General features: G+C 44.4%; 1 protein-coding gene across 3 annotated transcripts in view; it reads left to right on the top strand.

The window, feature by feature from the left end:
• The first annotated feature begins 1,120 nt into the window (after positions 1-1,120).
• The window catches only part of SVOP (SV2 related protein), an 89,344-nt gene continuing 64,267 nt past the window's right edge, over positions 1,121-26,197 (top strand). For all 3 annotated transcript variants that reach the window (XR_004353128.1, XM_032654191.1, XM_032654192.1), the window contains exons 1-3: positions 1,121-1,330; positions 22,122-22,282; positions 25,134-25,219. Coding sequence is in view for 2 of the 3 variants with exons in the window: in XM_032654191.1 (XP_032510082.1) it covers positions 1,296-1,330; positions 22,122-22,282; positions 25,134-25,219 (282 nt within the window). In the remaining variant the exon portion in view is untranslated. The remainder of the gene's footprint in view (positions 1,331-22,121; positions 22,283-25,133; positions 25,220-26,197) is intronic.

The raw sequence follows: 26,197 nt of genomic DNA, 5'->3' as shown, positions 1-26,197 counted from the left end.
GGGTGAGTTGGATCCATTACCAATAGACCTCCAACTTGCCAACCCTGATATAAATTATTATCCCTACTCTCTAGGGCTTAAAATAGATACTGAGTCTCCTCACTTGAATGAAAGATGTTTTCAGTTTACCAATCATTTATTGAGTGCTCAAAATGCAAAGCCCTGGGGTGGAGTGTAGCTAGGAATATAAAATTCCAATTTCAGTGTCCATAAATAAATTTTATTGTTCCAGGCCCTTGGGGTACATCAACAAACCTTTATGGAGCTTAAATGCAAAAGCGGGGGGAGACATTCTAGTGGAAGGGGGATGGGAGAGCCATTAAACAAGATGAAGAGGATTTTGAAGGCAGGGATTTGGTTTTATTAATCTTTGATTCCCCAGAACTGTAGAAATCACTCACTAATGCTTGTTGAATGAATGAATGAGTAGCTTTCTCCTACTCAACGTACATTTTTTTTTTTTTGTGATTCATTTCACAAGACCTCAGCTCTGTGGGACTTCCCTGGTGGTCCAGTGGGTAAGACTCTGTGCTTCCAATGCTGGGGGCCTGGATTCCATCCCTGGTCAGGGAAGTAGATCCCGCATGCATGCCGCAACTAAGAGTCCGCATGCCACAACTAAGAAGCCTGTATGCTGCAACTAAGACCTGGCGCAGCCAAAATAAATAAATATGTAAAATAAAATAAAAGACCTCAGCTCTGTGATGACAATGTCATTTCTAACTTGTTCTCTGTCATATGCCCGGTGAGTCTTACAGTGCCTGGCACACAGTAGGTGCTCAATAAACAATGCTTCAATGCATGAGTACGTATACAATTTTTTCATTCCCTGCATTTGTTATAGCAGCCTGGGTTGCAAGAATATTATACCAGTAACAACCTTAATGAATCCCTACAAATAAACATTTAGAGAGGCTTCGTCAAGCAAAGAGTGCTCATTGGTACCTAGACAGCCATTTCACAGGCTGGTGTGCCCCACAGGCATCTCAGTAAAACACCACCAGCCACAGACAGCCTGTAAATTCCGCTAACCAGAAGGGCTCTCCCCGCCCCCTCTCCCCGCGCAGCTAGCCCTGCCCTTCACCTCCTCCTCTCCGCCCACTCTCGCCGCGGTCTCCTGGCGGCGGCGGCTTTGTCTCTTGGGCTGGCCTCTGGCGGCTCCCTCCCCGGAACAGCTGCCACCGAGGGAGGAAGCCGCGCGGTCCAGAGCCCTAGTGCTGAAGCCCCCGAGCCCTCGTCATCCACCACCACCATGTAAGGGCCATGAAAAGGGCTCGTCCTGGCGCAGCGCGGACATGGAGGAGGACTTATTCCAGCTAAGGCAGCTGCCGTGAGTATCCTGGGGGCGAGTGAGACGCAGACAGGTTTTCCTTTAAAAAAGGAAAACCTGCAGAGGGGCGTCTCAGCGTGGCTTCCTGAATTTAAAGGGAGCTGTTTCAGAGGAGAGAATTAGGCCTGGAGGAGACAAGCCATTTTCCTACCCCCATCAGCTCAGCATCTGTATCTCTGACTCAGTTCGATTTTTCAGATCCGTCGGAATCTTATGGGGACCTACCCATGTTATGTTTTCCCTTATAATGGCTCTCAATCCTAAAGGCATTTTGAGGTCTGTGTTTTAAGAAAGCATTAGCTGCTGTTTTGAAATGCGGACTGAATTGATGAGTCCGTGCAATGACATCGGTCCTTTCCAGTCCTTCTCCTATGCTGTGAAATTCCTAATTTTCCTGCAAGGTCTTTTAGAAGGGAATGATACTGATGTTGCAAACTGGCTTCTAAAAAGCAGGGATTCCTTCCTAGAGAGGAGGCTTCTGCAAAGTCTTGTTGTTTATGAAGTGTGTGAATGAGAGGGCTGTGCATCGTTGCTGAAACCTCTTGCCTTCTGAATGAACGGCTTTTGTAACAGCTAGCTAGAGTGAGACTCACTGTCGGCTATCCTTGGGAACTCAGGAATACACTGCTTAGAGGATTGGAATTTTTCAGGGATGCCAAATTTGCTCTGAAAATCTTGGGGGAATACAATCAAGCGTGGCAAGTATAGGGAGCTTGTAAAGGGGCTTCCACATGTCTCCTACCACAAGCTGATGGTGATTTGTTAAGCAAATTCCAAGAGTATGAGATGGGGCATTAAAAAGAACATTAATGGGGGTTTTGTTTTAATTTTTAGAAGTACTGGCCATTTGGATGGTAAAACTAGACACCATTTGGAATTGTTGGAAAGGATACATTGTTGTTAGTATGTGTGGATTTTCTTGACTTAAATGTTTTTTTCTGTCTAAGCCACTGAGGAATTCTCCCAAGTGACTTTTAGCGTGACTGATACAGCTCTCTGAAGCTATAAGTACTGAAGGGTATTGTAGTGTCTGCTTCTCAATCAGTATAAAATTAATTTTCATTAATATTTTTAATTAATTAAATTTTTACTTTTAAGCTTTTATTAATTGATCCTCAAATAGCATATCTTATGTAACACAGCATTATTTCACAAATGCTAAAGGACACTCAGTTATAATATCCAAACTGATGTATGAATACATAAAAATGTACATATCTGAGTGCAGATATCTCAAGGAAAACATACCACGTTCATTGAAAATAAATATCATGTTTAATATTATCATATTATATATGATAATAATATTATCATATTATCTTAAATAAAAAATAATTCAGAAAGTAAAATATGAAATTTGGTACTCAGAATAAGAATACATATTGGAACTGCAGTTTTACTGGGATAAATTTTCAAATGCTGTCAGAGCATGTGAACTTTGCAAATTACTCAAAGATTCATGTATATTTAATCTAATATATAGACATGACACTAGAATGACAATTCCTTCCTTAATTTAAAAAAGTAAAATTAATTAGAATTTTTTACTTCAGCTTTAAATTAATTTGGTTTTTATACTAATATATAATATAATGTACTAATATAATATATAGATAGGGAAAATAGAGTTCAAAAAGAAGCACAAAAATGAAAGTAAGTCTCTCTCTTCCCAAACCCCAGTATTAAGTTTCTTGATTATTTTTCTGATCTTTATACACATAAATACATATAATATCTATTAGAGAGGCCAAATTGTGTGCTGGTTAAGAGCACTGACTCTTGAGAAGACAGACTTGGCTTCAAATCCTGACTGTGCCACTTCCTGGCTGTGTGACTTCGAGCAAGTGACTTAACCTTTCTGAGACTCAGTTTCCTTAGCCATAAAATGGGAATCATAATAGTACTTGATTCAGAGGGTTATGGGGAAGATCAAATGAGATAATGTGTGCTAATGCCTTGCACATACAAAGAAGTCACACATATTAACTATTATTATTATGACATCTGAAAAAGAATTTATAAAAACAAAATCTGTAGACTCCTTATGCTGGACTCCCCCAAAATGTAATCTGCAAACCCCAAAGTACATTTGAATGATGTCAAAATTAACCCTGAAATATGTTAACCTCCATTTATAAAAAAGAATAGAAGAAAAGGAGCAGCCATGTGAATCTGAGTGGGTTACACATCACGACATAGGTGTTTTTTAAACCACACCCTATATATATTATTCACAGATTGCTGGCAACAGACTGCCTGAGAGCAATATGGATTTTTAAAAAATCAGAGTGCCTTGTAGAGGGTGGGCAAGAGTGGACCTTGGAACAGGCTCAGTCCCACAGGAGGCCAAGTGTTAATAGATTATAAGCTGCTAAGTAGTTTGCAGGGTCAGGGGAGGGGGAAGAGGGATGAGGGTGTCTAAGAAATAGTCCTTTCCTGCTGTTAGAGGCACCTTCACACAGCTCTAGGATGGGTCATCTGAGACCACAAGCAACCTCTGCTTTTCACCTGCTGTCCACTCAGGCACAGCACCACGTACAGGAGATTCAGAAAGCTGAGATTTTATATCTAGTTCTGCCTTACTGTGAGATCTTATGCAAGTCAGATTGTCCTGGGTCTCTCCTTTCTAGGATGGTTTCTTGAAAGCAGGTTATGCAGACTACATTGATTGATTGATTCATTCATTCATTCAGTGATTTTCCAGGGTACCATCCTAGGTCAAGGGATTCTACAACCAAGTAAGATACGTGGTCTTTGCCCTCAAGGAGCTCACAGTCTAGAGCTTCAATGTCCAATACAGTAGCCACTAGCCACATGTGGCTATTTAAATTTAAATTATGTAATTAGTATGTGAAATAATTTTCATGTATAATACACAATATAAAATTTGACTTATAAGTAACGTAGGTGATGTTTGAAAACTCCGTTCCTTAGCTGCCTTAGCCACGTTTCAAGTGCTCAGTAGCTACATGTGGCCAGTGGCTGCTGTGGTTGCCTTGTGACAGCATGGGTCCAAAACATTTCCGGAACTGCAGAAGGTTCTATTGGACAGCACTGGTTCGATGGGAGAAGCGGATGTAGAACACACAATTGCACAATAATTATGAGAATTGTTTTAAGGGCTACAAAGGACAAGTGCATGATGCAAGAGTAGTTCTAGACGGCGGAGGGGAGGGTCAGAGAAGGCTTCCTTGAGGAAGTGACCTTGGAGCTGAACCCCCAGACATGTGTAGGAGTCAGCCAGAAAAAGAGGTAGGATGGAGCATTTCAAATAGAGGGAATTGTGTGGGGGAAAAGCTCGAAATCAGGCCAGTGGAGCTTCACGAGCAAGTGGTGTGAGGGAAGGATGCAGAGGATGGCAGGGACCCGGCCACACAGGGCCCTGGGGTGAGGACAAGAAGTTGGAACTTCATCCTGTGTTTGCTCAATCCACTCTCTCTCCTTTCTTACCAACCCCGTCTTTCAAGACTGAGCTTAAGTCCATCACCTCCATGAATCTCCTGACATCTCCTGGGCTTCAGAAGCAGCAGGGGTAAAAGTGTGGACTCTTGAGTCAGACAGATCTGGGTTCAAACCCTGGCTCTGCCGCTTAGCATCTGGGTGGCCTTGGACTAACGACTTCATCGCCCCAAGGTTGGGTGCTCATTGGTAAAGGTGGGATAATGGCGGTATCCGCATGGCAGGGCTGTTGTGAGAATGGGGGAGGTCACCACTGGGAAGCTCCCAGTACAGTGGGTGGCTCGACGTAAGGGCTCAATCAGTGGTGCTGGTGTTATTTGTCTTCCTGACTCTGGACTTGTCTCCCTTATCCTCCAGCTTGTTCAGGTAGCAGAGTACCTAGAAGCCATGGTCTCCTTTTCAGAATACTAAGGAATGTCCTAATGCTAGCTCATGGAAGCACATGTCCAAACTTGAACTCCTGATCTCTCCTGCACTCTGCTCCTCTTTCAGCCTCACCCATACCAGTTGATGGTAACTCTGTCCATCCCATTTGGAGTCAATTTTGACCCCTCTTTCCCTCTCATCATCGGGAGATTCTACTGGTCCTGCCTTTGAGCTACATCTAAACTCCTACCACTTCTCTCCACCTCCACTGCTAGTCCTTGGTTCAAGCCTCCATCACCTCTCACCTGGGTTGATTCCAGTGGTCATCTTTCTGGTCCTCCTGTTCCTGCCCTTGTCTCCCTACAGCCCATGCTCAACACAGCACCAGGGGGATTCTTTAAAAGTCAGGTCACATCCCTCCTCTGTTCAAAACCCTCCAGGGCCCTTCTCCTCTCCCACCCCCTCATGCAGCCATTCTGTCTCCTTGTTTTACCTCAAACACACCAGGTAGGCTTCTGCCCCAGGACCCACTGTTCTCTCTGCCTAGAAAGCTCTTCTGCAGAGTATCTGCTTCACCTTTGTCAAGTCTCAAATGCCACCATCTCACCAAAGCCTACCCTGACCACCTCCTTAAAATTTGCAGCCCTCGGGCTTCCCTGGTGGCGCAGTGGTTGAGAGTCCGCCCGCCGATGCAAGGGACATCGGTTCGTGCCCCGATCCGGGAAGATCCCACATGCGGCGGAGCGGCTGGGCCCGTGAGCCACGGCCGCTGAGCCTGCGCGTCCGGAGCCTGTGCTCCGCAACGGGAGAGGCCACAACAGTGAGAGGCCCGCGTACCGCAAAAAAAAAAAAAAAAATTTGCAGCCCTCTCTCACAGCCATTAGGATGGCAACTACCAAAAATAAGTAAAAATAACAGGTGTTGGTGAGGATGTGGGCAAATTGGAATTCTTACACACTGACTGTTGGCGAGAGTCACAAATGGTGCAGCCTCCATGGAAAACAGTATGGTGGTTCCTCAAAAAATTAAAAATAGAATTACCATATGACCCAGCAATTCCACTTCTGGCTATATACCCACAAAAGAATTGAAAACAGAGTACTGAGGAGATATTTGTACAGCCAATGTCATAGCAGCATTATTTGCAATAGCCAAAAGGTGGAAGCAGCCCAAGTGTCCCTTCATGGGGGAGTGGATAAACAAATGTGGTCTATCCATACAGCGGAATATTGTTTAGTCTGAAAAAGGAAGGAAATGCTGACACGTGCTACAACATGGATAAACCTTGAGGACATTATGCTAAGTGAAATAAGCCAGACACCAAAGGACAGCTGGTGTATGATTCCACTATATGAGGTGCCTAAAGTAATCAAATTCGTAGAGACGTAAAGTCTAATGGCAGTTGCCAGGGGCTGGCGAAGTGGAGTAGGGGGATCTGCGTAGTGGGGACAGAGCTTCAGTTTTACAAGAGGAGAAGAGTTCTGTGGATGGACAGTGGGAATTGTTGTGCAACATTGTAAGTATAGTTAATACCAGTGAGCTGTACTCTTTAAAAACATGGTTAAAATGATAAATTTTATCTTATGTGTATCTTACCATAATTGAAAAAAATTGCAGCCCGTTTCCCCCATCTTCCAGACCGTGTTCAGCTTTTTCTTTTTTTATAGCACTTATCACCTACTAACGTACCATGTAATTTGCTTACTTATTGTTTAGTGTCTGTCTTTACTTACTAGTGTGAAAGCTTCACACACGGCGGGGGTCTAATGTATCCCAAGAAGGTGGGGCATTGCCTAGATTCCATCTGATACTGGATTTCAGTATAGACCAGGCCAAAGGATTAAATAAAAACTGTATGAGGGCTTTCCTGGTGGCTCAGTGGTTGAGAGTCCGCCTGCCGATGCAGGCGACGCGGGTTCGTGCCCCGGTCCGGGAGGATCCCACATGCCGCGGAGCGGCTGGGCCCGTGAGCCATGGCCACTGAGCCTGTGCGTCCGGAGCCTGTGCTCTGCAACGGGAGAGGCCACAACAGTGAGAGGCCCGCGTACCGCAAAAAAACAAAACAACAACAACAAAAAAAACTGTATGAATGAAAAAATCAGAAAAATCTGTCCATCAGCTTAATCATTCTCCTTAACAGTGGGGGCCACCATTATTAAGTTTTAGCAGCTAAAGCACTGAGTCCCCATGGAAAGATCACACATAACCTTGTTTCATCCTATTTGCCATTCTGCTTCCCCATCCCCTTCCATTAAATCAGGGAGGTTGAGAGAATGCAGTTTGACTTACTGATTACATGACTACGTTCTTGAAATCGTCCCAGGCAGGTTCTTTGTGCCCATAAGGATTCATTCTTGTTCTAGGGAAGGAACTGGAAGCAGGTTTTGTTTCCTCTAAATGAGGAGACTGCTGCACAGAGACAGGACCAGAGTAGGCGGCTAAGGCACATGTGGGACTTCATGTTGGCTCCCATCCCCCTGAGGCTCATCGGGGCAAAAGGAAAGGATTCCTGGCCAAGGAGGAGAGATGGGAGTTTCATTGTCACCCACCTCAGGCAAGAAGTAGGGAGTGATTGTAATAGCCTAGGAATCCTCAAGGTTAACCCACCACAGGTTTTTAAAAACTCAAGCTCCATACAACTCAGTAACAAAAAACCAAACAACCCAATCCAAAAATGGGCAGAAGACCTAAATAGACATTCCTCCAAAGAAGACATACAGATGGCCAATAGGCACATGAAAAGATGCTCAGCATTGCTAATTAGTAGAGAAATGCAAATCAAAACTACGATGAGGGGACTTCCCTGGCAGTCCAGTGGTTAAGACTCCGAGCTTCCAATACAGGGGGCGTGGGTTCGATCCCTGGTCGGGGAACTAAGATCCCACATGCTGAGCAGCAAAATAAATAAATAAATGAAAATAAAGATAATACTAAGTTTCTTAAAGCAAAACAAAACAAAACAAAAAAACTACAGTGAGGTATTCACACGGTCAGAATGGCCATCAAAAAGTCTACAAATAAAAAAAAAAAAGTCTACAAATAACAAATGCTGGAGAGGGTGTGGAGAAAAGGGAACCCTCCTACATTGTTGGTAGGACTATACATTGGTGCAGCCACTCTGGAGAACAGTATGGAGGTTCCTTAAAAAACTAAAAATAGAGTTACCATATGATCCTGCAATCCCACTCCTGGGCATATACACAGAGAAAACCATAATTCGAAAAGATATATGCACCCCAATGTTCATAGCAGCACTATTTACAATAGCCAAGGCATGGAAATAACTTAAGTGTCCATCGATAGATGAATGGATAAAGAAGATGTGGTGTATATATACAAATTGGAATATTACTCGGGCATTAAAAAGGAATGAAATAATGCCATTTGCAGCAACGTGGATGGACCTAGAGATTATCATACTAAGCAAAGTAAGTCAGAAGGAGAAAGACAGATACCATATGATAGCACTTACATGTGGAATCTAAAATATGATAGAAATGAACTTATTTGCAAAACAAAAACAGACTCAGAGACATAGAAAACAAACTTCCGGTTACCAAAGGGGAAAGGGAGTGGGGGAGGCATAAGTTAGGAGTTTGGCATTAGCACATACACACTATTGTGTATGAAATAGATAAACAAGGTCCTACTGTATAGCACAGGGAACTATATTCAATGTCCTGTAGTGAACCGTAATGGAAAAAATATGAAAAAGAATATGTATATATATGTGTAACTGAATCACTTTGCTGTACACCAGAAACTAACACAACATTGTAAATCAACTATACTTCAATTTTTAAAAAAATAAAAAACAACTCTCGGGCTCAAAGCTGCTCACACCCCATCATTTCAAACACATGCCGGCCAGCTTCACCTCTAGGGAATATGTGTTTCAGTGACTTAAGTGGAACAGTCTGGAGGCCAAAGAAAGAAAATCTCCTTGCAAAGAGGCCATTGCTTAGGTGGTCTTAGGCCTTAGAGAGGGTTGTTCAAGGGCCTGCTGACCCTGACAGTGGCCTTACAGCCCAGCCAAGCTCTTCTCTGGGCTGTCTAAAAGAATAACAGACCTGAATGTGAATCATTATGTGATCTTGGGCAATTCATTTAACTTCCCTGAGACATAAGAGTGTTTCTGGGCCACCTTCAAGGGCATTTTTGGCTTTTTAAAAAAATACTTATTTATTTAATTTTATTTTGGCTGCGGCTGGTCTTAGTTGCAGCACACGGGATCTTCGTTGAGGCATGCGGACTTCTTAGTTGTGGCATGCATGCAGGATCTAGTTCCCCGACCAGGGATCAAACCCAGGCCCCCTGCATTGGGAGCGTGGAGTCTTACCCACTGGACCACCAGGGAAGTCCCCATTTTTGGCTTTCAAAGACTGTGATCCTAAGCTCTCTAGATGGATGTGCCTGGTACCATCTGGCTTATGGTGATTATTCTGGTGTCATTATTAAGAGCATCTCTTTCTTAAACATGGGGTTTTTAACCTCAGCACTATTCACATTTTAGACCAGATGACACTTTGTCACGAGGGGCTGTCCTAGACATTATAGGATGTTTAGCAGCATCCCTGGCCTCTACCCACAGGATGTCACAACCACCAACTGCCCCTCCAAGTTGTGACAATCAAAACTGTCTCCAGACATTGCCGGTGTCTCCTGGGAGACTGAATGGCTGCCCCATTGAGAACCACTGCTTGTTGAATGAAGGAGTGGATAAATAAGTTGCAAAGACAAACTGCCTGGAAAGTTGTCCCCCAGGCTTTCAGTTCCCCCAGTTAGAAGTTACCCATCCCCCCCACTGAGGCCACATCACAGAATGATTAAGTGCGTGGCCTCTCTGCTCAAGTAGACCTGGATTTGAATTCTAACTTTCCTGCTGACTTGGAAGGTAACCTTGGGCAAGTTACTTTTCTTCTCCGGGCCTCAGTTTCATCATCTGTAGAGTGGGGATAGTAATAGCGTCCACCTCACAGGGCATAAGGCTCATAAAATACTTAGTGGAGCTCCCAGCACGTGGTGAGGGCTTAACAAATTTTAACTATTATTTATTTGTGTTCATTGCCTTTTGTCTAGAATATAAGCTATTGGTCCATTATCCAGGGAACAAGCTCAATGCTATTCAGGTCAATGGGGCAGGAAAATACAAAAAAATAAAATCCACAGAGAACTATATTTTCTATTAATTATAGACTTCTAGACATTCAGGAACGGAAAGGACCTTAAAAGTCATCACTCCAACCCCTTATACCTCATATTCTCAATTCCACGCAAGAGGGGATCCAAGTGGTGGCTTCTAAACATCTGTGGCCACCATCAACATCTTATTAAAATTCAGATTCATGGGCCCTGCTCTGCAGAGATGCAAAAGCTTTACGTCTGGAGAATGGCCAGGAATCGGCATTGTAATTGGTTCCCTAGGGGGTACTCTTGGCCTCAGAGAAGCATCTGCTACTGGTTAAGATCATGGGTTCTGGAGCTACTCAGGCCAGGAACCTAGGATACTATATATACTCTAGGGGACTTGGACCAGAGCCTCAGTTTACTTGTCTATAAACTGGGGATATTAATAACCCTCCCTCCTAGGGTTGCTGAAGAGATTATATAAGCTATACATATGCTAGGGACTTCCCTGGCGGTCCAGTGGTTATGACTCCATGCTTCCAATGGAGGTGGTGTGGGTTCGATCCCTGGTCGGGGAACTGAGGTCCCATATGCCATGCAGCGGCAGGCAAAAAATAAACAATAACAATGTGACTAAACCAGCCAAGATGACTAAATATAAGGCCACAAAAACTCAAAAAAAAAGATATATATGCTATCTATATATTTACTGTATATAAATATATACAGCATTTAGGCTTGCCCTTGGCATGCTGAGTGCTACGTATTAAACATCATTACTCCTGAGTCCATACACGTGGACACCTGCCTTTCCTAGACCTTTCATGAAGGGGAGCCCACTACCATCTAAAGTCCTTTCTCATCTCTGGACTTCTCTACCTGAGAAGCCTCCTTATATTTTGTTGAAATCTGTTTCCCTCTTTATATCCAGCAGTTCAAGCTCTATCCTCAGGGTCCAACTTGCACAAGCACCTTCTTTCACATGCCAGAAGTTCAAATATTGGAAGACAGAGGTTCAGCCCCTGAGAAGACTCTAACCAAATCAGACAGATCAGCGAGTCCCCAGGTCTTATCCTGAAGGAGACAAAGCAAGTCCATTTGTCAGTGACCCTGGCAGTTTCTCTGCTCCAGGCCCACAGCATCTAACCCCATTTGTCAGTAGGTTTCAGATTCCAAAGAAGTCCCAGTGTGATGTAGCTGAGTACCTGGGACGGAGCTAAGGGGCGCTGGTCATCAGTTGTTTTTTTTTTTTTGCGGTACGCGGGCCTCTCACTGTTGTGGCCTCTCCCGTTGCGGAGCAGAGGCTCTGGACGCGCAGGCTCAGCGGCCATGGCTCACGGGCCCAGCCGCTCCGCGGCATGTGGGATCTTCCCGGACCGGGACACGAACGCGCGTCCCCTGCATCGGCAGGCGGACTCTCAACCACTGAGCCACCAGGGAAGCCCTGGTCATCAGTTTTGTTGACTGAGTTCCCCAAACCTGAGGACACTTGTTATAACTCGGCCCTTTGCTGTTTAGCTTTGCAGATGGGCCTCCCTGTGTGGCTGTTTTCCTCTACTGATTGGAAGAGTGGGGGGGTCAGGGTGGGGAGGTGAATAATGAAAGCTTCAGCACCCCACTGCCCACCCATCCTGCTGTACCCTCTGGTCCGAGCCACCATCACTTCTCACTCAGCTGACCACACAGTCTCCCTGCTTTCTCTCCCCATCTTGTGTGTTAATCAGTCTTTTTATTTTCCATGTTCTGATGTTTTGACATCTTAGGGCTTCAAAGGTCCTGGAGGGCACTCCCCTCCCAGGGTTAATTAGTAAATAACTCACCTGCCAGTGTACTTTTCGTGTGCAAACCAAGCAATCCAGACCCATTAATCCACCTGCCCTAATCACTCCACAGCCAAATCCCAGACAACTGGAGACAGTCCCTACGCTCAGAGCCTGGAGAAATTACTCAGGCGAGCCAATCCTCAGCCTGGTGACTCTGTGTCACCTTTTCCTTCCTATGGAAACCACAGTAAAGACTCTTGCCCACATTTTCCCCTCACTCTTGCCTCGTTATTGACCCTGGTGCTTTCCCATTTGGCTTCCCAGGTGTGGTGTACCCCCTCTTCTTGGAATCTGTGAGTATAACAGAGTCTAATCTTTTCAAAGGCAGTTGTCTCCTGATCTGTTTGCCTTGCCACACCTAAATAATAATAAAACCTGTATTTTAGGGACTTCCCTGGCAGTGCAGTGGTTAAGACTGTGCCCTTCCAATTCAGGGGGCACGGGTTCGATCACTGGTCAGGGAACTAAGATCCCACATACTGCGGGGCCAATAAATAAATAAAAGTGTGACACACACAAAAAGTTTTTAAAACCTATATTTTAAAACAGTCTCCCCAGTCTATTCCTCTTCTTGTAGAAAAATGTGCCTGAATGATCTTCCCTAAATCAACTCTGATCATCTTCCACTGTGTCACCCCTACTTGAAACCTTTCAGTGGCATCCCATTGGTCTTAGGATAGCATGAAAAATCCTCCCTGTGGTCTCCAGAGCTCTCTATAATTCAGCCTGTTTCTCTGACCTCTACTCCTTCGTCCTACCTCTGGGTCTTTGCACTGGCTGTTCTCTCTCCTCCTCCCCTGTCTGTGTGGGACTCTCCTGGTTCTCAGACCTCAGGGAAGTCTAACCTGACTACTCTTCCCTCCAATCATTCGCTATTCCCTGTCTGTTTCCCTCTCAAGATTCATTGATTTACAGATGTATAATGATTTCTTGTTACTAGTACATTAACCATCTTCCCAGCTAGGGCGTCTACTTCAGGAGGGCAGGTGTATTTTATCTCCTATTGTATCCCAGCCTTCAGCACATAGTCAGCACTCAATAAACTTATTAAAATACTGAAGAATGATGTTGCCAGGCTCTTTGAGATGTTCTGTTAACTCCTTTAGTCTCCATGGCAACCCCGTGAGATAGGAATTACCATTTCCCTTCTACCAGCAGGAAACTGAGACCCAGAGAAGTAAAGTAACCTAACCTCGTAGCTGCTGAATGGGGTGGGCAGGGGATTCACACCCAAATCAGTCTGTTTGCAGAGTGGGGCTCTTCTTTCTATGACAATCCCCCTCTCTTCAGACATTAAATGCTACCCTGTAATAGTCACACTTAGGTACAAGCTTCCTTTTCAGTCTGATAGATTCACGAACTCAGGGGATAAGTATCCAGAAGCTGAGATGAAAAGAAAGCAAGCCTTTACCCTAATCAAGTCTCAGACCCTAAATGAAGGTACGGAGGTGAATTACATCATGGTACAAGCGAGATCTTTGGGTTGACAGCTATTTCCTCAAGCTCTTATCTTCTTTCAATAGCAAAATTATGTAAAACAAATGTTCCCTGCTATTTTGGTAAATGATATGCTATATATACACAATAAATGCCAAGAAATTAGCCAGCTTGTTTCGAAGCCCTCATATATTTAACATATGCCACTGCTATTTTCTTTTTCTGTCATTACTTTTTTTTTTCCCTTGGGAAATCTTGGCTCCTGTAGCTGATAACTGCTTTCAGGAACCCAGCCGATTCAAAATGTAGTCTGGCTTTCGGACTATAATTTCATGTCAGAGGTCTCTCTTTACATTCGTCTTAAAACAAGTTGTAATAAATAAAGGGCCCTGGCTTCTAGTGAATTGCCAGAGAAGGAAGGTGAACACATCCTGGTTTAAAACTCCAGGGAGCTAAGCCATTTTCTCAAAGTCGAATTTCACAAAGGTCAGTGTACTCCACGCTCAAGGCAGAAAGGTGACTTGAACCAAGCTGGGTTGGAGGAAAGCCAATATTGACACCATGCCCCTCAGTTTCCCCTTCATCAATCTCAGTTAATCTTCACGGCCGTCCTGCAAGCCTGTCCTCATCCCATTTCACAGCCGAACGAGTCTGTAACATGCTTAGCTGATGTTACAAGACCAACAAGAGCTCTGTGAATAGTCGCTCTTGTGATTTATATCGATTATTTAACTAATAGATGTGCAGGTTAAAAAATGTACATATTGCAGCGGGATCCAAAATGAAAAGTTTTAAAAAAAAATTTCTTTTCCTTAAAACTCCCCATTCCCATCCAATCCTCCTTCCCAGAAGCAACCAGTCTTAGGCTTCTTAAGTATCCTTCCAGAATGTTCGACTGTAGAAGCAAAAATATTCTTGAGCCCACTTGACCATGCACACAGATTCACTAGGGACCTGGTTAAAAGGTAGATGCTGATTCAGTAGATATGGGTCAGGGCCCGAGACTGAGCATTTCTACCACGTCCCTAGGGGAGGCTGGGGCCTCTGGTTCGAGACCACACTTAAGTCTTAGTACCGAGGACCTAGATCACGGGACCATAGTCTAGCACATTTCATAAGGAGCCCCAGTGGGAATTCCCTGGTGGTCCAGGGATTAGGACTCAGCACTCACTGCCGGAAGCCCAGGTTTGATACCCGGCTGAGGAACTAAGATCCCGCAAGCTGCATGGTGCAGCCAAATAAAAGTTACCATTTCAGCAATTTAAATTGTACAGTTAGCGGTATGAATTACATTCACAATGTTGTGTTACCTTTCCCGCCATCCGTCTCCAGAATTTTCTTATCTTTCGCAACTGAAACTCTGTACCCGTTAACCGCTAACTCCCCATTCCCCTCCGCACCAACCCCCATCACCTGGTGACCACTGTTGAACTTTCTCTCTCTGTGAATTTGACTATTCTAGGCCCTCTCAGATAGGTGGGCTCGTACAATGATTGTCCTTTCGTGCTGGGCTTATTTCATTTAGCACTATGTCTTCAAAGTACATCCATGTTGTAGCACGGGTCAGAATTTCCATCCTTTTTAAGACTGAATAATATTCCATTGTATGCAGGGACCACACTTTGTTTCTCCATTCATCCACTGATGACCACTTAAGTTGTTTCCACCTTCGGCTAATGTGGTACAGATCAATATAAATAAATTTTTTTTTAACATTTTCTTTAGTGGATGGGCCATCGTCTATCTAATTACTCCTTTCCTGAAGATTGCTTCTGGTTTGGTATCACCGCAGCAAAGCTGCACGGAGTGTGCTAGCACCAGAAGAGACTACAGCAGAGTGGCTGGGAGCAGGGATACTGAAATCCAATGGCTTTGCCAAAGCCTAGACACTTACTGTGTGACATTGGGCAAGCTCCCAGCCCCTCTGTGCTTGAGTGTCCTCATCTGTCAAAAGGGGACAATGAAAGTGGGAATAAATAAGATAATCTATGCACAGTGCAAACACTAGACTTGACACACGCAAGCCAGCAATCCATATCTGCCGTTATTCGTACAGTAGATCATTGCCTACTGTGCCTGTCCCCACAGTGAACTGCCTGCAGAACGCATTCTGGGTGGGAGCTCAAAGCACTGAAAAATTTGAAAGATAATGCGGATTACCTTCCCAGAGGGTTGCAGTGGTCGCTATTAGTCACAGAAGGAAGCACAGAGCCTTGGACGGTCCTGGAGGAGAGGATGTGATGAGAGGGAGAGTGTCAGGCCACATAGCCATCTCTTTCTGTGACGTTACCTGCAGAGTCAAGGGCGAGCCATGCGCCTTCCCCTCACCCCTGAAAAGCCATTGATAATGCACATAAATGTTCATTTCCTTACTGCGCTTAATAATTCTCTACATTTCTATCTTCTACAAATACTTTGGGGGACTGTTTATGTTTTTGATTTGGAAGGTTGCTTCCTGGGGACAGGGTGTCCTACTCCTTTGTTGTTCCCTCCCTGGAACCCACTTCGCACCACCCCTTCCTTGGTGGCTTGCAGAGTTGAAATGTCACCCTCCGACCCCGCTAGCCTCTCACTGCATCAGGTTCGTTTTATTTGCAGCTTTTCTCACAATGTGCAGGAATATCTATGTAGTAATATATACATCCACATGTATTATATTTATTTATTTATTTTTAAAAATTTATTTATTTTATTTATTTATTTTTGGCTGCGTTGGGTCCTTGCGGGCTTTCTCTAGCTGCAGCGAGCGGGGGCCACTCTTGGTTGCGGGTTTCTCATTGCAGTGGCCTCTCCCACTGCAGAGCACGGGCTCTAGGCACGTGGGCTTCAGTAGTTGTAGCACACTGGCTTAGTTGCTCCACAGCATGTGGGATCCTCCCGGACCAGGGCTCAAACCCATGTGCCCTACATTGGCAGGCGGACTCCCAACCACTGCGCCACCAGGGAAGTCCCCACATGTATTATATTTAAATACATATTTATATTTACAAATTATTTAGAAACATTAATTTATATATTGATCTATAAATGTATAAAATAATGTATAAATATTATATATACATTTATAACTATATACAAATATATATTTATATACGTATGTAATTATTTACATATAAAAATTACAAAATACATGTGGATATATACATAAAATTTTTTATTGAGGTATCGTTGATTTACAATATTATGTTGGTTTCAGGTGTACAACATAGTGATTCACAACCTTTAAAGATTAGACTCCATTTATATTATTATAAAATATTGGCTGTATTCCCTGTGCTGTATAATATATCCTTGTTGCTTATCTGTTTTATACATAGCAGTTTATATCTCAATCCCATACCCCTGTCTTGTCCCTACCCCCTTCCCTCTCCCCACTGGTAACTACTTGTTTGTTCTCTATATCCACAGGTCTGTTTCTTTTTTGTTACATTCACTAGTTTGTTTCATCTTTTAGATTCCACATATAAGTGATAACATACAGTATTTGTCTTTCTCTGTCAGATTTATTTTACTAGGAAGTAATAATATCCATGGCAGTGCTAAGGGTAGAGGGTTTGGGGCTTTTGGGGGGAGGGGAATGGCAAAATACACATAAGATAAAATTTACCATTTTAACCATTTTTAAGAGCACAGTTCTGTGGCATTAAGTGCTACACATCGTTGCGCAGCCATCACTACCGTCCATCTCCGCAAAGTTTTCATCTTCCCCAACTGAAACTGTACCTATTAAACACTAAGTCCCCATTCCTTCCTCTCCCAACCCCTGATGAGCACCATTCTACTTTCTGTCTCTGAATTTGACTCCTCTAAGTATCTCATATAAGTGGAATCATGCAGTATTTGTCTTTTGGGGACTGGCATATTTCACTTATTAACATGTCTTCAAGGTTCATCCATATTATAGCATGTGTCAGAATTTCCTTCCTTTTTTGTTTCTGTTTTTTGTTTGTTTTTTGGCTGCGCAGCTTGTAAGATCTCAGTTCCCTCACCAGGGATTGAACCTGGGCCCTTGACAGTGAAAGCACGGAGACCTAACCACTGGACCACCAGGGAATTCCCCTTTCCCTTCCTTTTTGAAACTGAATAATATTCCATTTTATGTATAGACTGTATTTCGCTTGTCCACTCATCCACTGATGGACACCTGGGTTGTTTTCACCTTTGGGCTGTTGTGAATAGTGCTGCTGTGAACATGGACGTTGTACAACCTTCACCTCTATCTAATTCCGGAACATTTTCATCACCGCAAAAGGAAATTCTGTACCCATTAGGCAGTCATTCCCCTTCCCTCTTTCCCCAGCCCCTGGCAACCACTGATCTGTTTTCTGTCTCTATGAAGTTGCTTCACATAAATGGAATCATACATGTGTGACTCTCTGTGTCTGGCTTCTTTCACTCAGCATCGTGTTTCAAGGTTCATCTGTGTTGTAGCTTGTGACAGCGATTTGAGGACTTTTTACAGTAGTTATGCTGGAGGCTGCTCACAGAAGCTCTAGTGAGCAGATTGTGAAATATTCAGAACATCTCAGAGCCTGTTATTTAACCACTGAGAGCTTAAAATCGGTCACAGTGGGAGTATTTACCCCACAGATATTGGCAAATGCTACACATCAGTATGGTTTGGGGGCTTTGAGACTCAGTTTGTAGGCACTGGCTTCAGAGCATCCCCATAATCCCCATCAGCATCCCTCCAGAGCTACCCCCAAATAAATTTTGGGGTGGCCAAAAACTTCGTTCGGATTTCCCCATATTCTGCAAAGAACCCGAACGAACGTTTTGGCCAACACAATACATACTGTGAATAAAATGGTGCTCTTGCTGTAAAAGTGTTGCTTAAATGAAGCCCCAGATTCCAACTTCATGCCAGATATCTAAGCCTAAGGCATTCTGTCTCCTGGCCTTTGCTCCCAGGTGACACCTGCCTTCCAGCTGCAAAGGAAGCCCCAGCTCTGGACTGCAGGGATATTTGTCTGAGTCCCGTGCCACAGGGGTTCTGGGCCTCTCGGGTGAGGAGCGTAAGCTGCAGGCACCCAGCTCGGCCAACAGAGTAGGAGCCTCCGCCCCTCAGCACTAGGGGTGGGGAAGGTGGGGTGGGCAGAATTGTTTGCCTGCCTCTAACACGCTAATTCGGTCGCTGGATCAGCCAGAGCAGCACCACCTGGGAACGTGCTGGAAATGCAAAATCTCAGTCTCCAACCGAGACTTTCTGAGTCACACCCTCTTGGAGTGGGGCCCCGACTTCTGTGTTGTGACCAGCCCCGCAGGGATTTCGAGGCTCCATCCAGCTCAAGAGCCCCTGCACAAATGTGACAACCTGAAGAGCTGTCAGCCAGGCTGGAATCGAGCTGTGCCTTTCGATTCCTGCTCCAGGTCACGTCGTTATCCACCCTCTGGCAAGCCCACCCACACAGGGCAGCTGAGTTCGGGCTTCACATTCATTCCCCAGACACAGGTGAATGCTCACGAGAGGCGCTGATGCTTAGTGATTAGGACCCAGGGCTCTAAATACCAAAGACATCCAGGCTGAAGCCTCAGTTCCTTCAAGCTGTGTGACCTCAGGCAAGTGTCTTAACCTCTCTGAGCATTTGTTTTCTCATCTGTACAATGGGAATAATAACATTAACTCATTCGTAGGTTGATCATCAGGGTAACTAACAGGAGATAATGTAAAAGGCATAGCTCTTAGCATTTAGTAAGGGCTCAATAAATAGCTGTATGGTTGGAGGGCTATTATTTGTAGCAGATACCTTTGGTGCCTGTCCCAGATTCCCTTTACCAGATTGATCATCCCCCAACTGCTGCCAATCATGGGTGCTCACAGCTCACAGCTGCAGTCACCTCTGGAGGGTTTCCCTCGACTGAGGGGAGCCACTTCACCTGGGGATACCTGGGAAGTTATGCCTTCCATCCCTGGGGTGGCATGACCAGTGATTGACTGATTCGAGCCAAGCCCCCAGACCTCTGGGTGGGACAATCTCCATGGTACAATTCACACTCCAGAGCTCCCTGTGGATCACATTTCATACAATGGAACATTATCCAGCCTTTAAAAAGGATGGAAATTCTGACACATGTAACAACATGAATGAACCTTGAAGATGTTAAGTGAAATAAGCCAATCACGAAAAGACAACTACTGTATGATTCCACTTATGTGGGGTCCCTAGAGTAGTCAAATTCATAGAGGTAAAAAGTGGAATCGTTCTTGCCAGGGGCTGGTGGGGAAAGGGGATTGGAAGTTAGTGTTTAGTGGCTACAGAGTTTCAGTTTGGGAAGATAAAAAAAAGTTCTGGAAATGGACAGTGGTGATGGTTGCACAATATGTAAATGTATTTAATGCCACAGAACTCTACACTTAAACAGGGTTACGATGTTGAATTCAATGTTATGTGTATTTTACCACAGGTGAAAAAAAGAGAATCCCATTTTAGGGTCTGCTTCTAAGGAATTCGACCTATGACAAAACTATTACACCTAATTTATAGCAAGGTAAACTGAGGCTCAGAGTGACTATAGGTATATTTATGCTGTGGGGATGGTAATGGTCACCACCTCTCAGGGTTATTGAGAGGGTGAAGTCCAATAACGATGCCTGTAAAGAGCACTGATCAAGGAAGAGTATTAACGATGAAAATGTGAGAGAGAGAGACTGGAAAAGAGACATGGTGGCTTCAACTGAATTATGGTCAAATGTTGGCAATTTCATATGGTTCAACCTACTAGCAGTGTCTAGTCTTTAAGCTGGACAGCAGAATCAAAGACATTTCTCTCATTGTTATCTATTCAATCTTATATTCTTTAAATATTTCAAAATAAAAGATTTTGGATGGGGGGAATGGAGTAAATGGGGAGTAATGGAAGGGTTTGAATGGTATCCTGTCTTTGGCCAGAAACACGAGGTTTTGATCAGACAGACCTGGGGGTGAACCCTGGCTCCATGCCTTTTTAGCTCTGTGACCAGGGGTAAGTACTGTGACTTCTGGGGCCTCAGTTTTCTTATCTGTAAAATGGTGATAATAATACCAACCTAATAGAGCTGTCGTGCAGAGCGAGTGCATGGAAAGCAACACCTAGAACGAGGCACAGGTGCTGCTAGACGGTGGTGGGTGTGGTGGAGAGTGCAGTGGTGGTAGTGGATGGGATGGAGTGTTTGCTCCAAGCTTCAATCCCAGCCGATCCGCCTGCAAACCCTGTGCTCTACGCTCTGCCGCGTATTTCCAACACAAGATGAGATTAACAGCTGGAGCTTTCCAAGCCCAGCCTTGCCATCAAATGGAGTTTCAGGTATTTACAAAACTGCCGTGATTTCATCTGTCTTTTCTCCAAATTCACAAGCAGGGAATGTTGCCCAGCCTTCTGGAATCTGAAGATTTACCCTTTCTATGCCAGAGTACCAGTTATTCTTGGTGAAATGTATGGAATAATGCAATAATTAATTGATGATAATGTTGATAGCAATACTTTTTACTTAGAAATGTCTCCATTTTTACCTTTTAAAAACGTTGCCCAGATTTGCCCTCCAGTCCCTCATCAGCCCTCTGCCCTTCATGCCCATGTCATTGCAGACTCCGTTTTTCAAAGCTCTGGGAGAAATGGGCATTACTCATTCCATGTGACTCTCTGCTGGGAGGGTAGGGACTCATCTCTCCTGTTGCTGCTGTCACCCTGAAACTCACCACAGGGCTGGCAGAGAGCAGGAGTTTTGTGTTTGGGGGTGAGGAAGTTGGAGGAGACATGTATTTTTGCCTCTGAGTCCCAGGTTAAGAAGTTGCTGCTCAGAGAAGTCAAGGCGTTTCCGAGTAACAAGAAGGAGCACAGTGTGAAGGAATGTATTGTGTCGAGAGTGGAGTCCACGGGGTCTCAAACTCAAATGGCTACAGAGCCAGACAAAGGGGACAAAGTGCCAAGTGAGTGGAACACAAAGCAAGTATAAAGATAAGTGGCAGGAGACTGTCAGGGCTGGAGGTTATTTGGAGAGGACAAGACTGTGGTCACCTGTGCATCGTGTGTCCCATCTAGCCCTGGTCTAGCCATGTTGGTCCCTTATTAGAATGTGTGCCCCAGGTGGCCAGATAGTCTACTTTTGAAAGAGATGTCGGGAATCTGGATTTTTATGTGAATTCTCCTAATTTTAAAACATTGGCATCCACTTTAAATTAAAAAAAAAAAAATACTGTGTGGGCAACTTTTGGTGGGCATAATGTTACCCTTAGGTGACCAAATTGTTACTTCCATTAGATGTAGATAGAGGAACGTAAATTCTGAAACACATGTACTTCCAACCAGTTTTTAGGTCTAGCGCAAGGATATCCTCATTCACATAACTTACCATGTGAACAGGGCTCCCCCTGGAGTTGTGCAGTGCCCAACCCATCCAACTGTACTAGGCAGCCCTTAAAGTTGTCACCCTCCCCACAGTCCAACTCAACAGAAATGCCCACCCCCACCTCTCCTCCACCCATTCAACTCTCTAGACCATGAGAGAAAAGCTTGTCACCTGTCTTGGACACAACAGCTATACAGCAAGGCCATTGAGGAGGAGTTCTAGCCATCATGACCAGATTTGCTCTGTCCTCTAGGGTGGTGAAATTCCGTCGCACAGGCGAGAGTGCAAGGTCAGAGGACGACACGGCTTCGGGAGAGCATGAGGTCCAGATTGAAGGGGTCCGTGCAGGCCTAGAGGCCGTTGAGCTGGATGATGGGGCAGCTGTGCCTAAGGAGTTTGCCAATCCCACTGACGGTGAGGGGACCCTGAATTTGGGGCATCGGCCCAGGCCACAGTCAGGGGCTCTGAGGTACCAGGGTTGCCTCTCCAGGTGGTATGCTCAGAGGGATCTTGTGAAGGGGCAGGTAGGAGGGCCTGGAGGCCAGGGGTGACACTGGAAGTGTGGGGCTGGACCTACATGGCTTTCTTCAGCAGGCAAGGTTATATCATAATCCCTGACGGTCAACAACATTGACTAACACTTGGCTGAGGATGGCAGCCACAATGATGATGATGATGATGGTGATAGAGATGATAATGATGATGATGATGAGATGGTGATGGTGATGGTGATGGTGATAGAGATGATGATGACGATGATGAGATGGTGATGATGATGGTGATGATGATGGTGATGGTGATAGAGATGATGATGATGAGATGGTGATGGTGATGGTGATGGTGATAATGAGGGTGGTGGAGGTGATGGTGATGGTGATGGTGATAGAGATGATGATGACGATGATGAGATGGTGATGGTGATGGTGATAATGAGGGTGGTGGAGGTGATGGTGATGGTGATGGTGATAGAGATGATGATGACGATGATGAGATGGTGATGATGGTGATGATGGTGATGATGATGAGGGTGGTGGAGGTGATGGTGATGGTGATAGAGATGATGATGATGAGATGGTGATGGTGATGGTGATGGTGATAATGAGGGTGGTGATGGTGATGGTGATGATGATGGTGATGGTGATGAGTTGGTGATGGTGATGGTGATGATGATGATGATGGTGATGGTGATGGTGATGGTGATGAGATGGTGATGGTGATGGTGATGATGATGGTGATGGTGATGGTGATGGTGATGATGAGATGATGATGGTGCTGATGATAATGTAATGATGATGGTGGCAGTGGTGATTGTGAAGATGACAGAAGTGGTTAGAGCAGCAGACACAGGCTGAGGATTACCTCTGTGCCAGGCACTGTTCTAAGCACTTTACACATATTACCCATTTGATCTTCACAACAGTTCCAATTGGAAGTATTACGATTATCTTTCCCATTTTCCAGGAGAGGACACGGAAGTACAGAAGGTTAAGTATCTTGCCCAGGGTCACACAGCTAGAACTTAGCCAAGCTGGATTTACACCCAGGAAATCTGGCCTCAGAGACCACATTCCTACCCATGACCCTGTGCTCCCTCTGCATACAGATGGTCAAACAAGAGACTTGAAGCCGTGCTAGGGGACCTGGTCTCCCCTCACCACCTGACGATGCTGATGGCTGAAAACATTCTATGCATTCCTGAAAGCGATTCCCAACGAGAGGATTAATGGCTTGAGCCCAAGGCCTGTTGTTGGCAGATCTAAGGAGGCAATGACTGGGGAGGAAGGGGAGGCAGAGGTTAGAAGCAGTGGCTTCTATGTGGGCTCAATTCCCAGATCTCAGTGTGCCAGCTACGTTAACAGTGGGCAAGTTCATGTCCTCCTCTGTAAAATGGGGCTAAGACTGAGCCTTAACTAGTAGTTGTGACAGGGAGTAAATGAGATAATGTACATCAAGCTCTTAGGGCAGTGCCTGACCCACAGGGAGCACTCCATAAAGACACCATTATATTATTACTATTACTGTTCTTATTATTGATGATGTTATAGAACTCACTCTGCTTTCTCCTCAGTATTTTTACTGAAGGAAACCAGACCCCGCTGGGGTGATAAACACCAGCTCATACTTCTAGAGAAAATTATGATTGCTATAAGGGGCCCATGATTGAAATTCTAATAAGATGACAACTCCCAGCAGAGGCTGATGTGATCCTCAGAGGCCCCACAGGAAGGCCACCCAGCATGCTCCTTTAGTATTTTTATTTTTTAGTTAACTTTTTATTTTGGACTTTTTTTTTTGGCTTTGCTGTGCAGCATGCGAACCTTAGTTCCCCGACCAGGGATTGAACCTGTGCCCCCTGCATTGGGAGCGCAGAGTCTTAACCACTGGACTGTCAGGGAAGTCCCTGGATTATTTTAAATTTACAGAAAAGTTGCAAAGATAGCACAGAGAGTTCTCGTATACTCTTTTTGTCTTTCTCAAAATCTTTTTTGTCTGTTTGTTATTTTTTCATATACTCTTCATGCAGCTTCCCCTAAAGTTAACATCTTACTTAACCATGGCACACTTGTCAAAGCTAAGAAATTAACACCGGTGCAGTACTATCCAGGAAACTCCAGACTTCATTCAGATTTCACCAGTTTTCCCAGCAGTGCTGTTACAGGAACCAGTCCAGCACACCACATTGCATTTAGTCTTTTCGTCTTTCTCAAAACACTTATGAGCTTCTAAATTATATCCTTATTTTTTTCTGAGTATACAAATAATATGTGTTTATTTAGGAAGCATTCAGACATGATCGAAATGTACAAAAAAGTGAATGCTGATAGATAACCCTGTTGACAGTCTGTGGACACTTAATCTTGCTCCCCGTGGTCCATCTTGCTTTGTTTTCTTAAAATTAGCAATATATACTGTATGCATCTTTCTATATCTGCCCATTTTTAAACAGATGGGTTGTATTTCATAATGTAGATATATAAACATTTAAATATAATATAGAAAATAATTTAACCAATTCCCTGTTGATAGACATTCTGGGTTGTCCAGTTTTTCCTTTTGTAGAAACAATGTTGCGTTGGACTTTGCAGCAAGATATACCTTCTTGCTTGCTGGAAGGTTTTTCTAGGATAAGTTCTAGAAGCAGCATGCACTGCCTTTAAAGAGCTTGGCCAGGGACCCCCCCCCCCGCCCCCACCTAGGCCCCACACACTAGGACAACTGCAAGGTGCACTGACTCCTTCCTCCACCTCCCCCTTCTCCTTCCCAGATACTTTCATGGTGGAAGATGCGGTGGAAGCCATTGGTTTTGGAAAATTTCAATGGAAGCTCTCTGTTCTCACCGGCTTGGCTTGGGCAAGTATCTCTGGGGACAGTAACCTCACCTTCAGTTTCCAAGGAACACCTGTGCTGCTCAACTGGCTTTCCATGGTCTACATGGAAGGACACAGCTCCTTCCACATAGAGCCTTTGCTTGAATCAGCAGAGTTTGGGTTGAGTGACCCTGGGTGATAATGAAGGTCTGGGGGTTGGGGGCTGCGGAGGTTAGGTGTAGTTGACAATTGCCCTCAAGGAGAAGTTGAAGCTTCTGGTTAATTAAGTGGTTCTCAACCCTTTGAGGCTCAGGGCTTCTATAAGATTCTGATGTCATCTGTGAGGCTCACCCTAGAAAAACATGCACAGATCAAAATGTGCCTTCGTTTTAAGGGGCTCATGAGCCCTCGTCAAACTCCCTTAATCTACCTAAAGCAAATAATGCATCTAGACCGTTAATACAATTGAAATTGATTTTTTGTAACTAGTGCAAGACTGAGATTTAACTACATAGTTTACCAAACAGTCATCAATTTCCCCACATCATTTTTCCCACTAATTTGCAGAGCCGCCTTTATCATCCACCACATTCCCACGGCTACATGGGTTTGCTTCTTGACTCTCATTTCTGTGCCATTGCTCTGTCTGTTTAATCCAGTAAAGGTACCACTATATTTAACTACCAGGGCTTCCCAGTATGTTTTAATAATGTTAAAAGGTCACTCATTAACTATACTGACAATTCTACATGAACGATGACCAAAGAGAAACTAGTTTTTAATTGAGCTATAAGACAAAAAGGTCATTGTCTCTCTACCTCTATAAAAATGTTTTTCTGATTTTTGAAATATGATATCTTACCACTTCATTCGGGGAGTGCCCCTAAGTTTTTCCAAACATGGGAGAACACACACACACAAAGAATATTGAATGTCTAGTTGTCAATTCCTGCATGGCACCACACTGTTTTAACTACTGGAGCTTTCAGTGTTTTTTTTTTTTTTTTTAACATCTTTATTG

This window comes from Phocoena sinus, chromosome 14, assembly GCF_008692025.1.
Source record: "Phocoena sinus isolate mPhoSin1 chromosome 14, mPhoSin1.pri, whole genome shotgun sequence".
NCBI classification, from domain to species: Eukaryota; Metazoa; Chordata; class Mammalia; order Artiodactyla; family Phocoenidae; genus Phocoena; species Phocoena sinus.
Note: the sequence above shows the minus strand (reverse complement) of the source record. Positions and strands in the feature narration are given on the sequence as shown.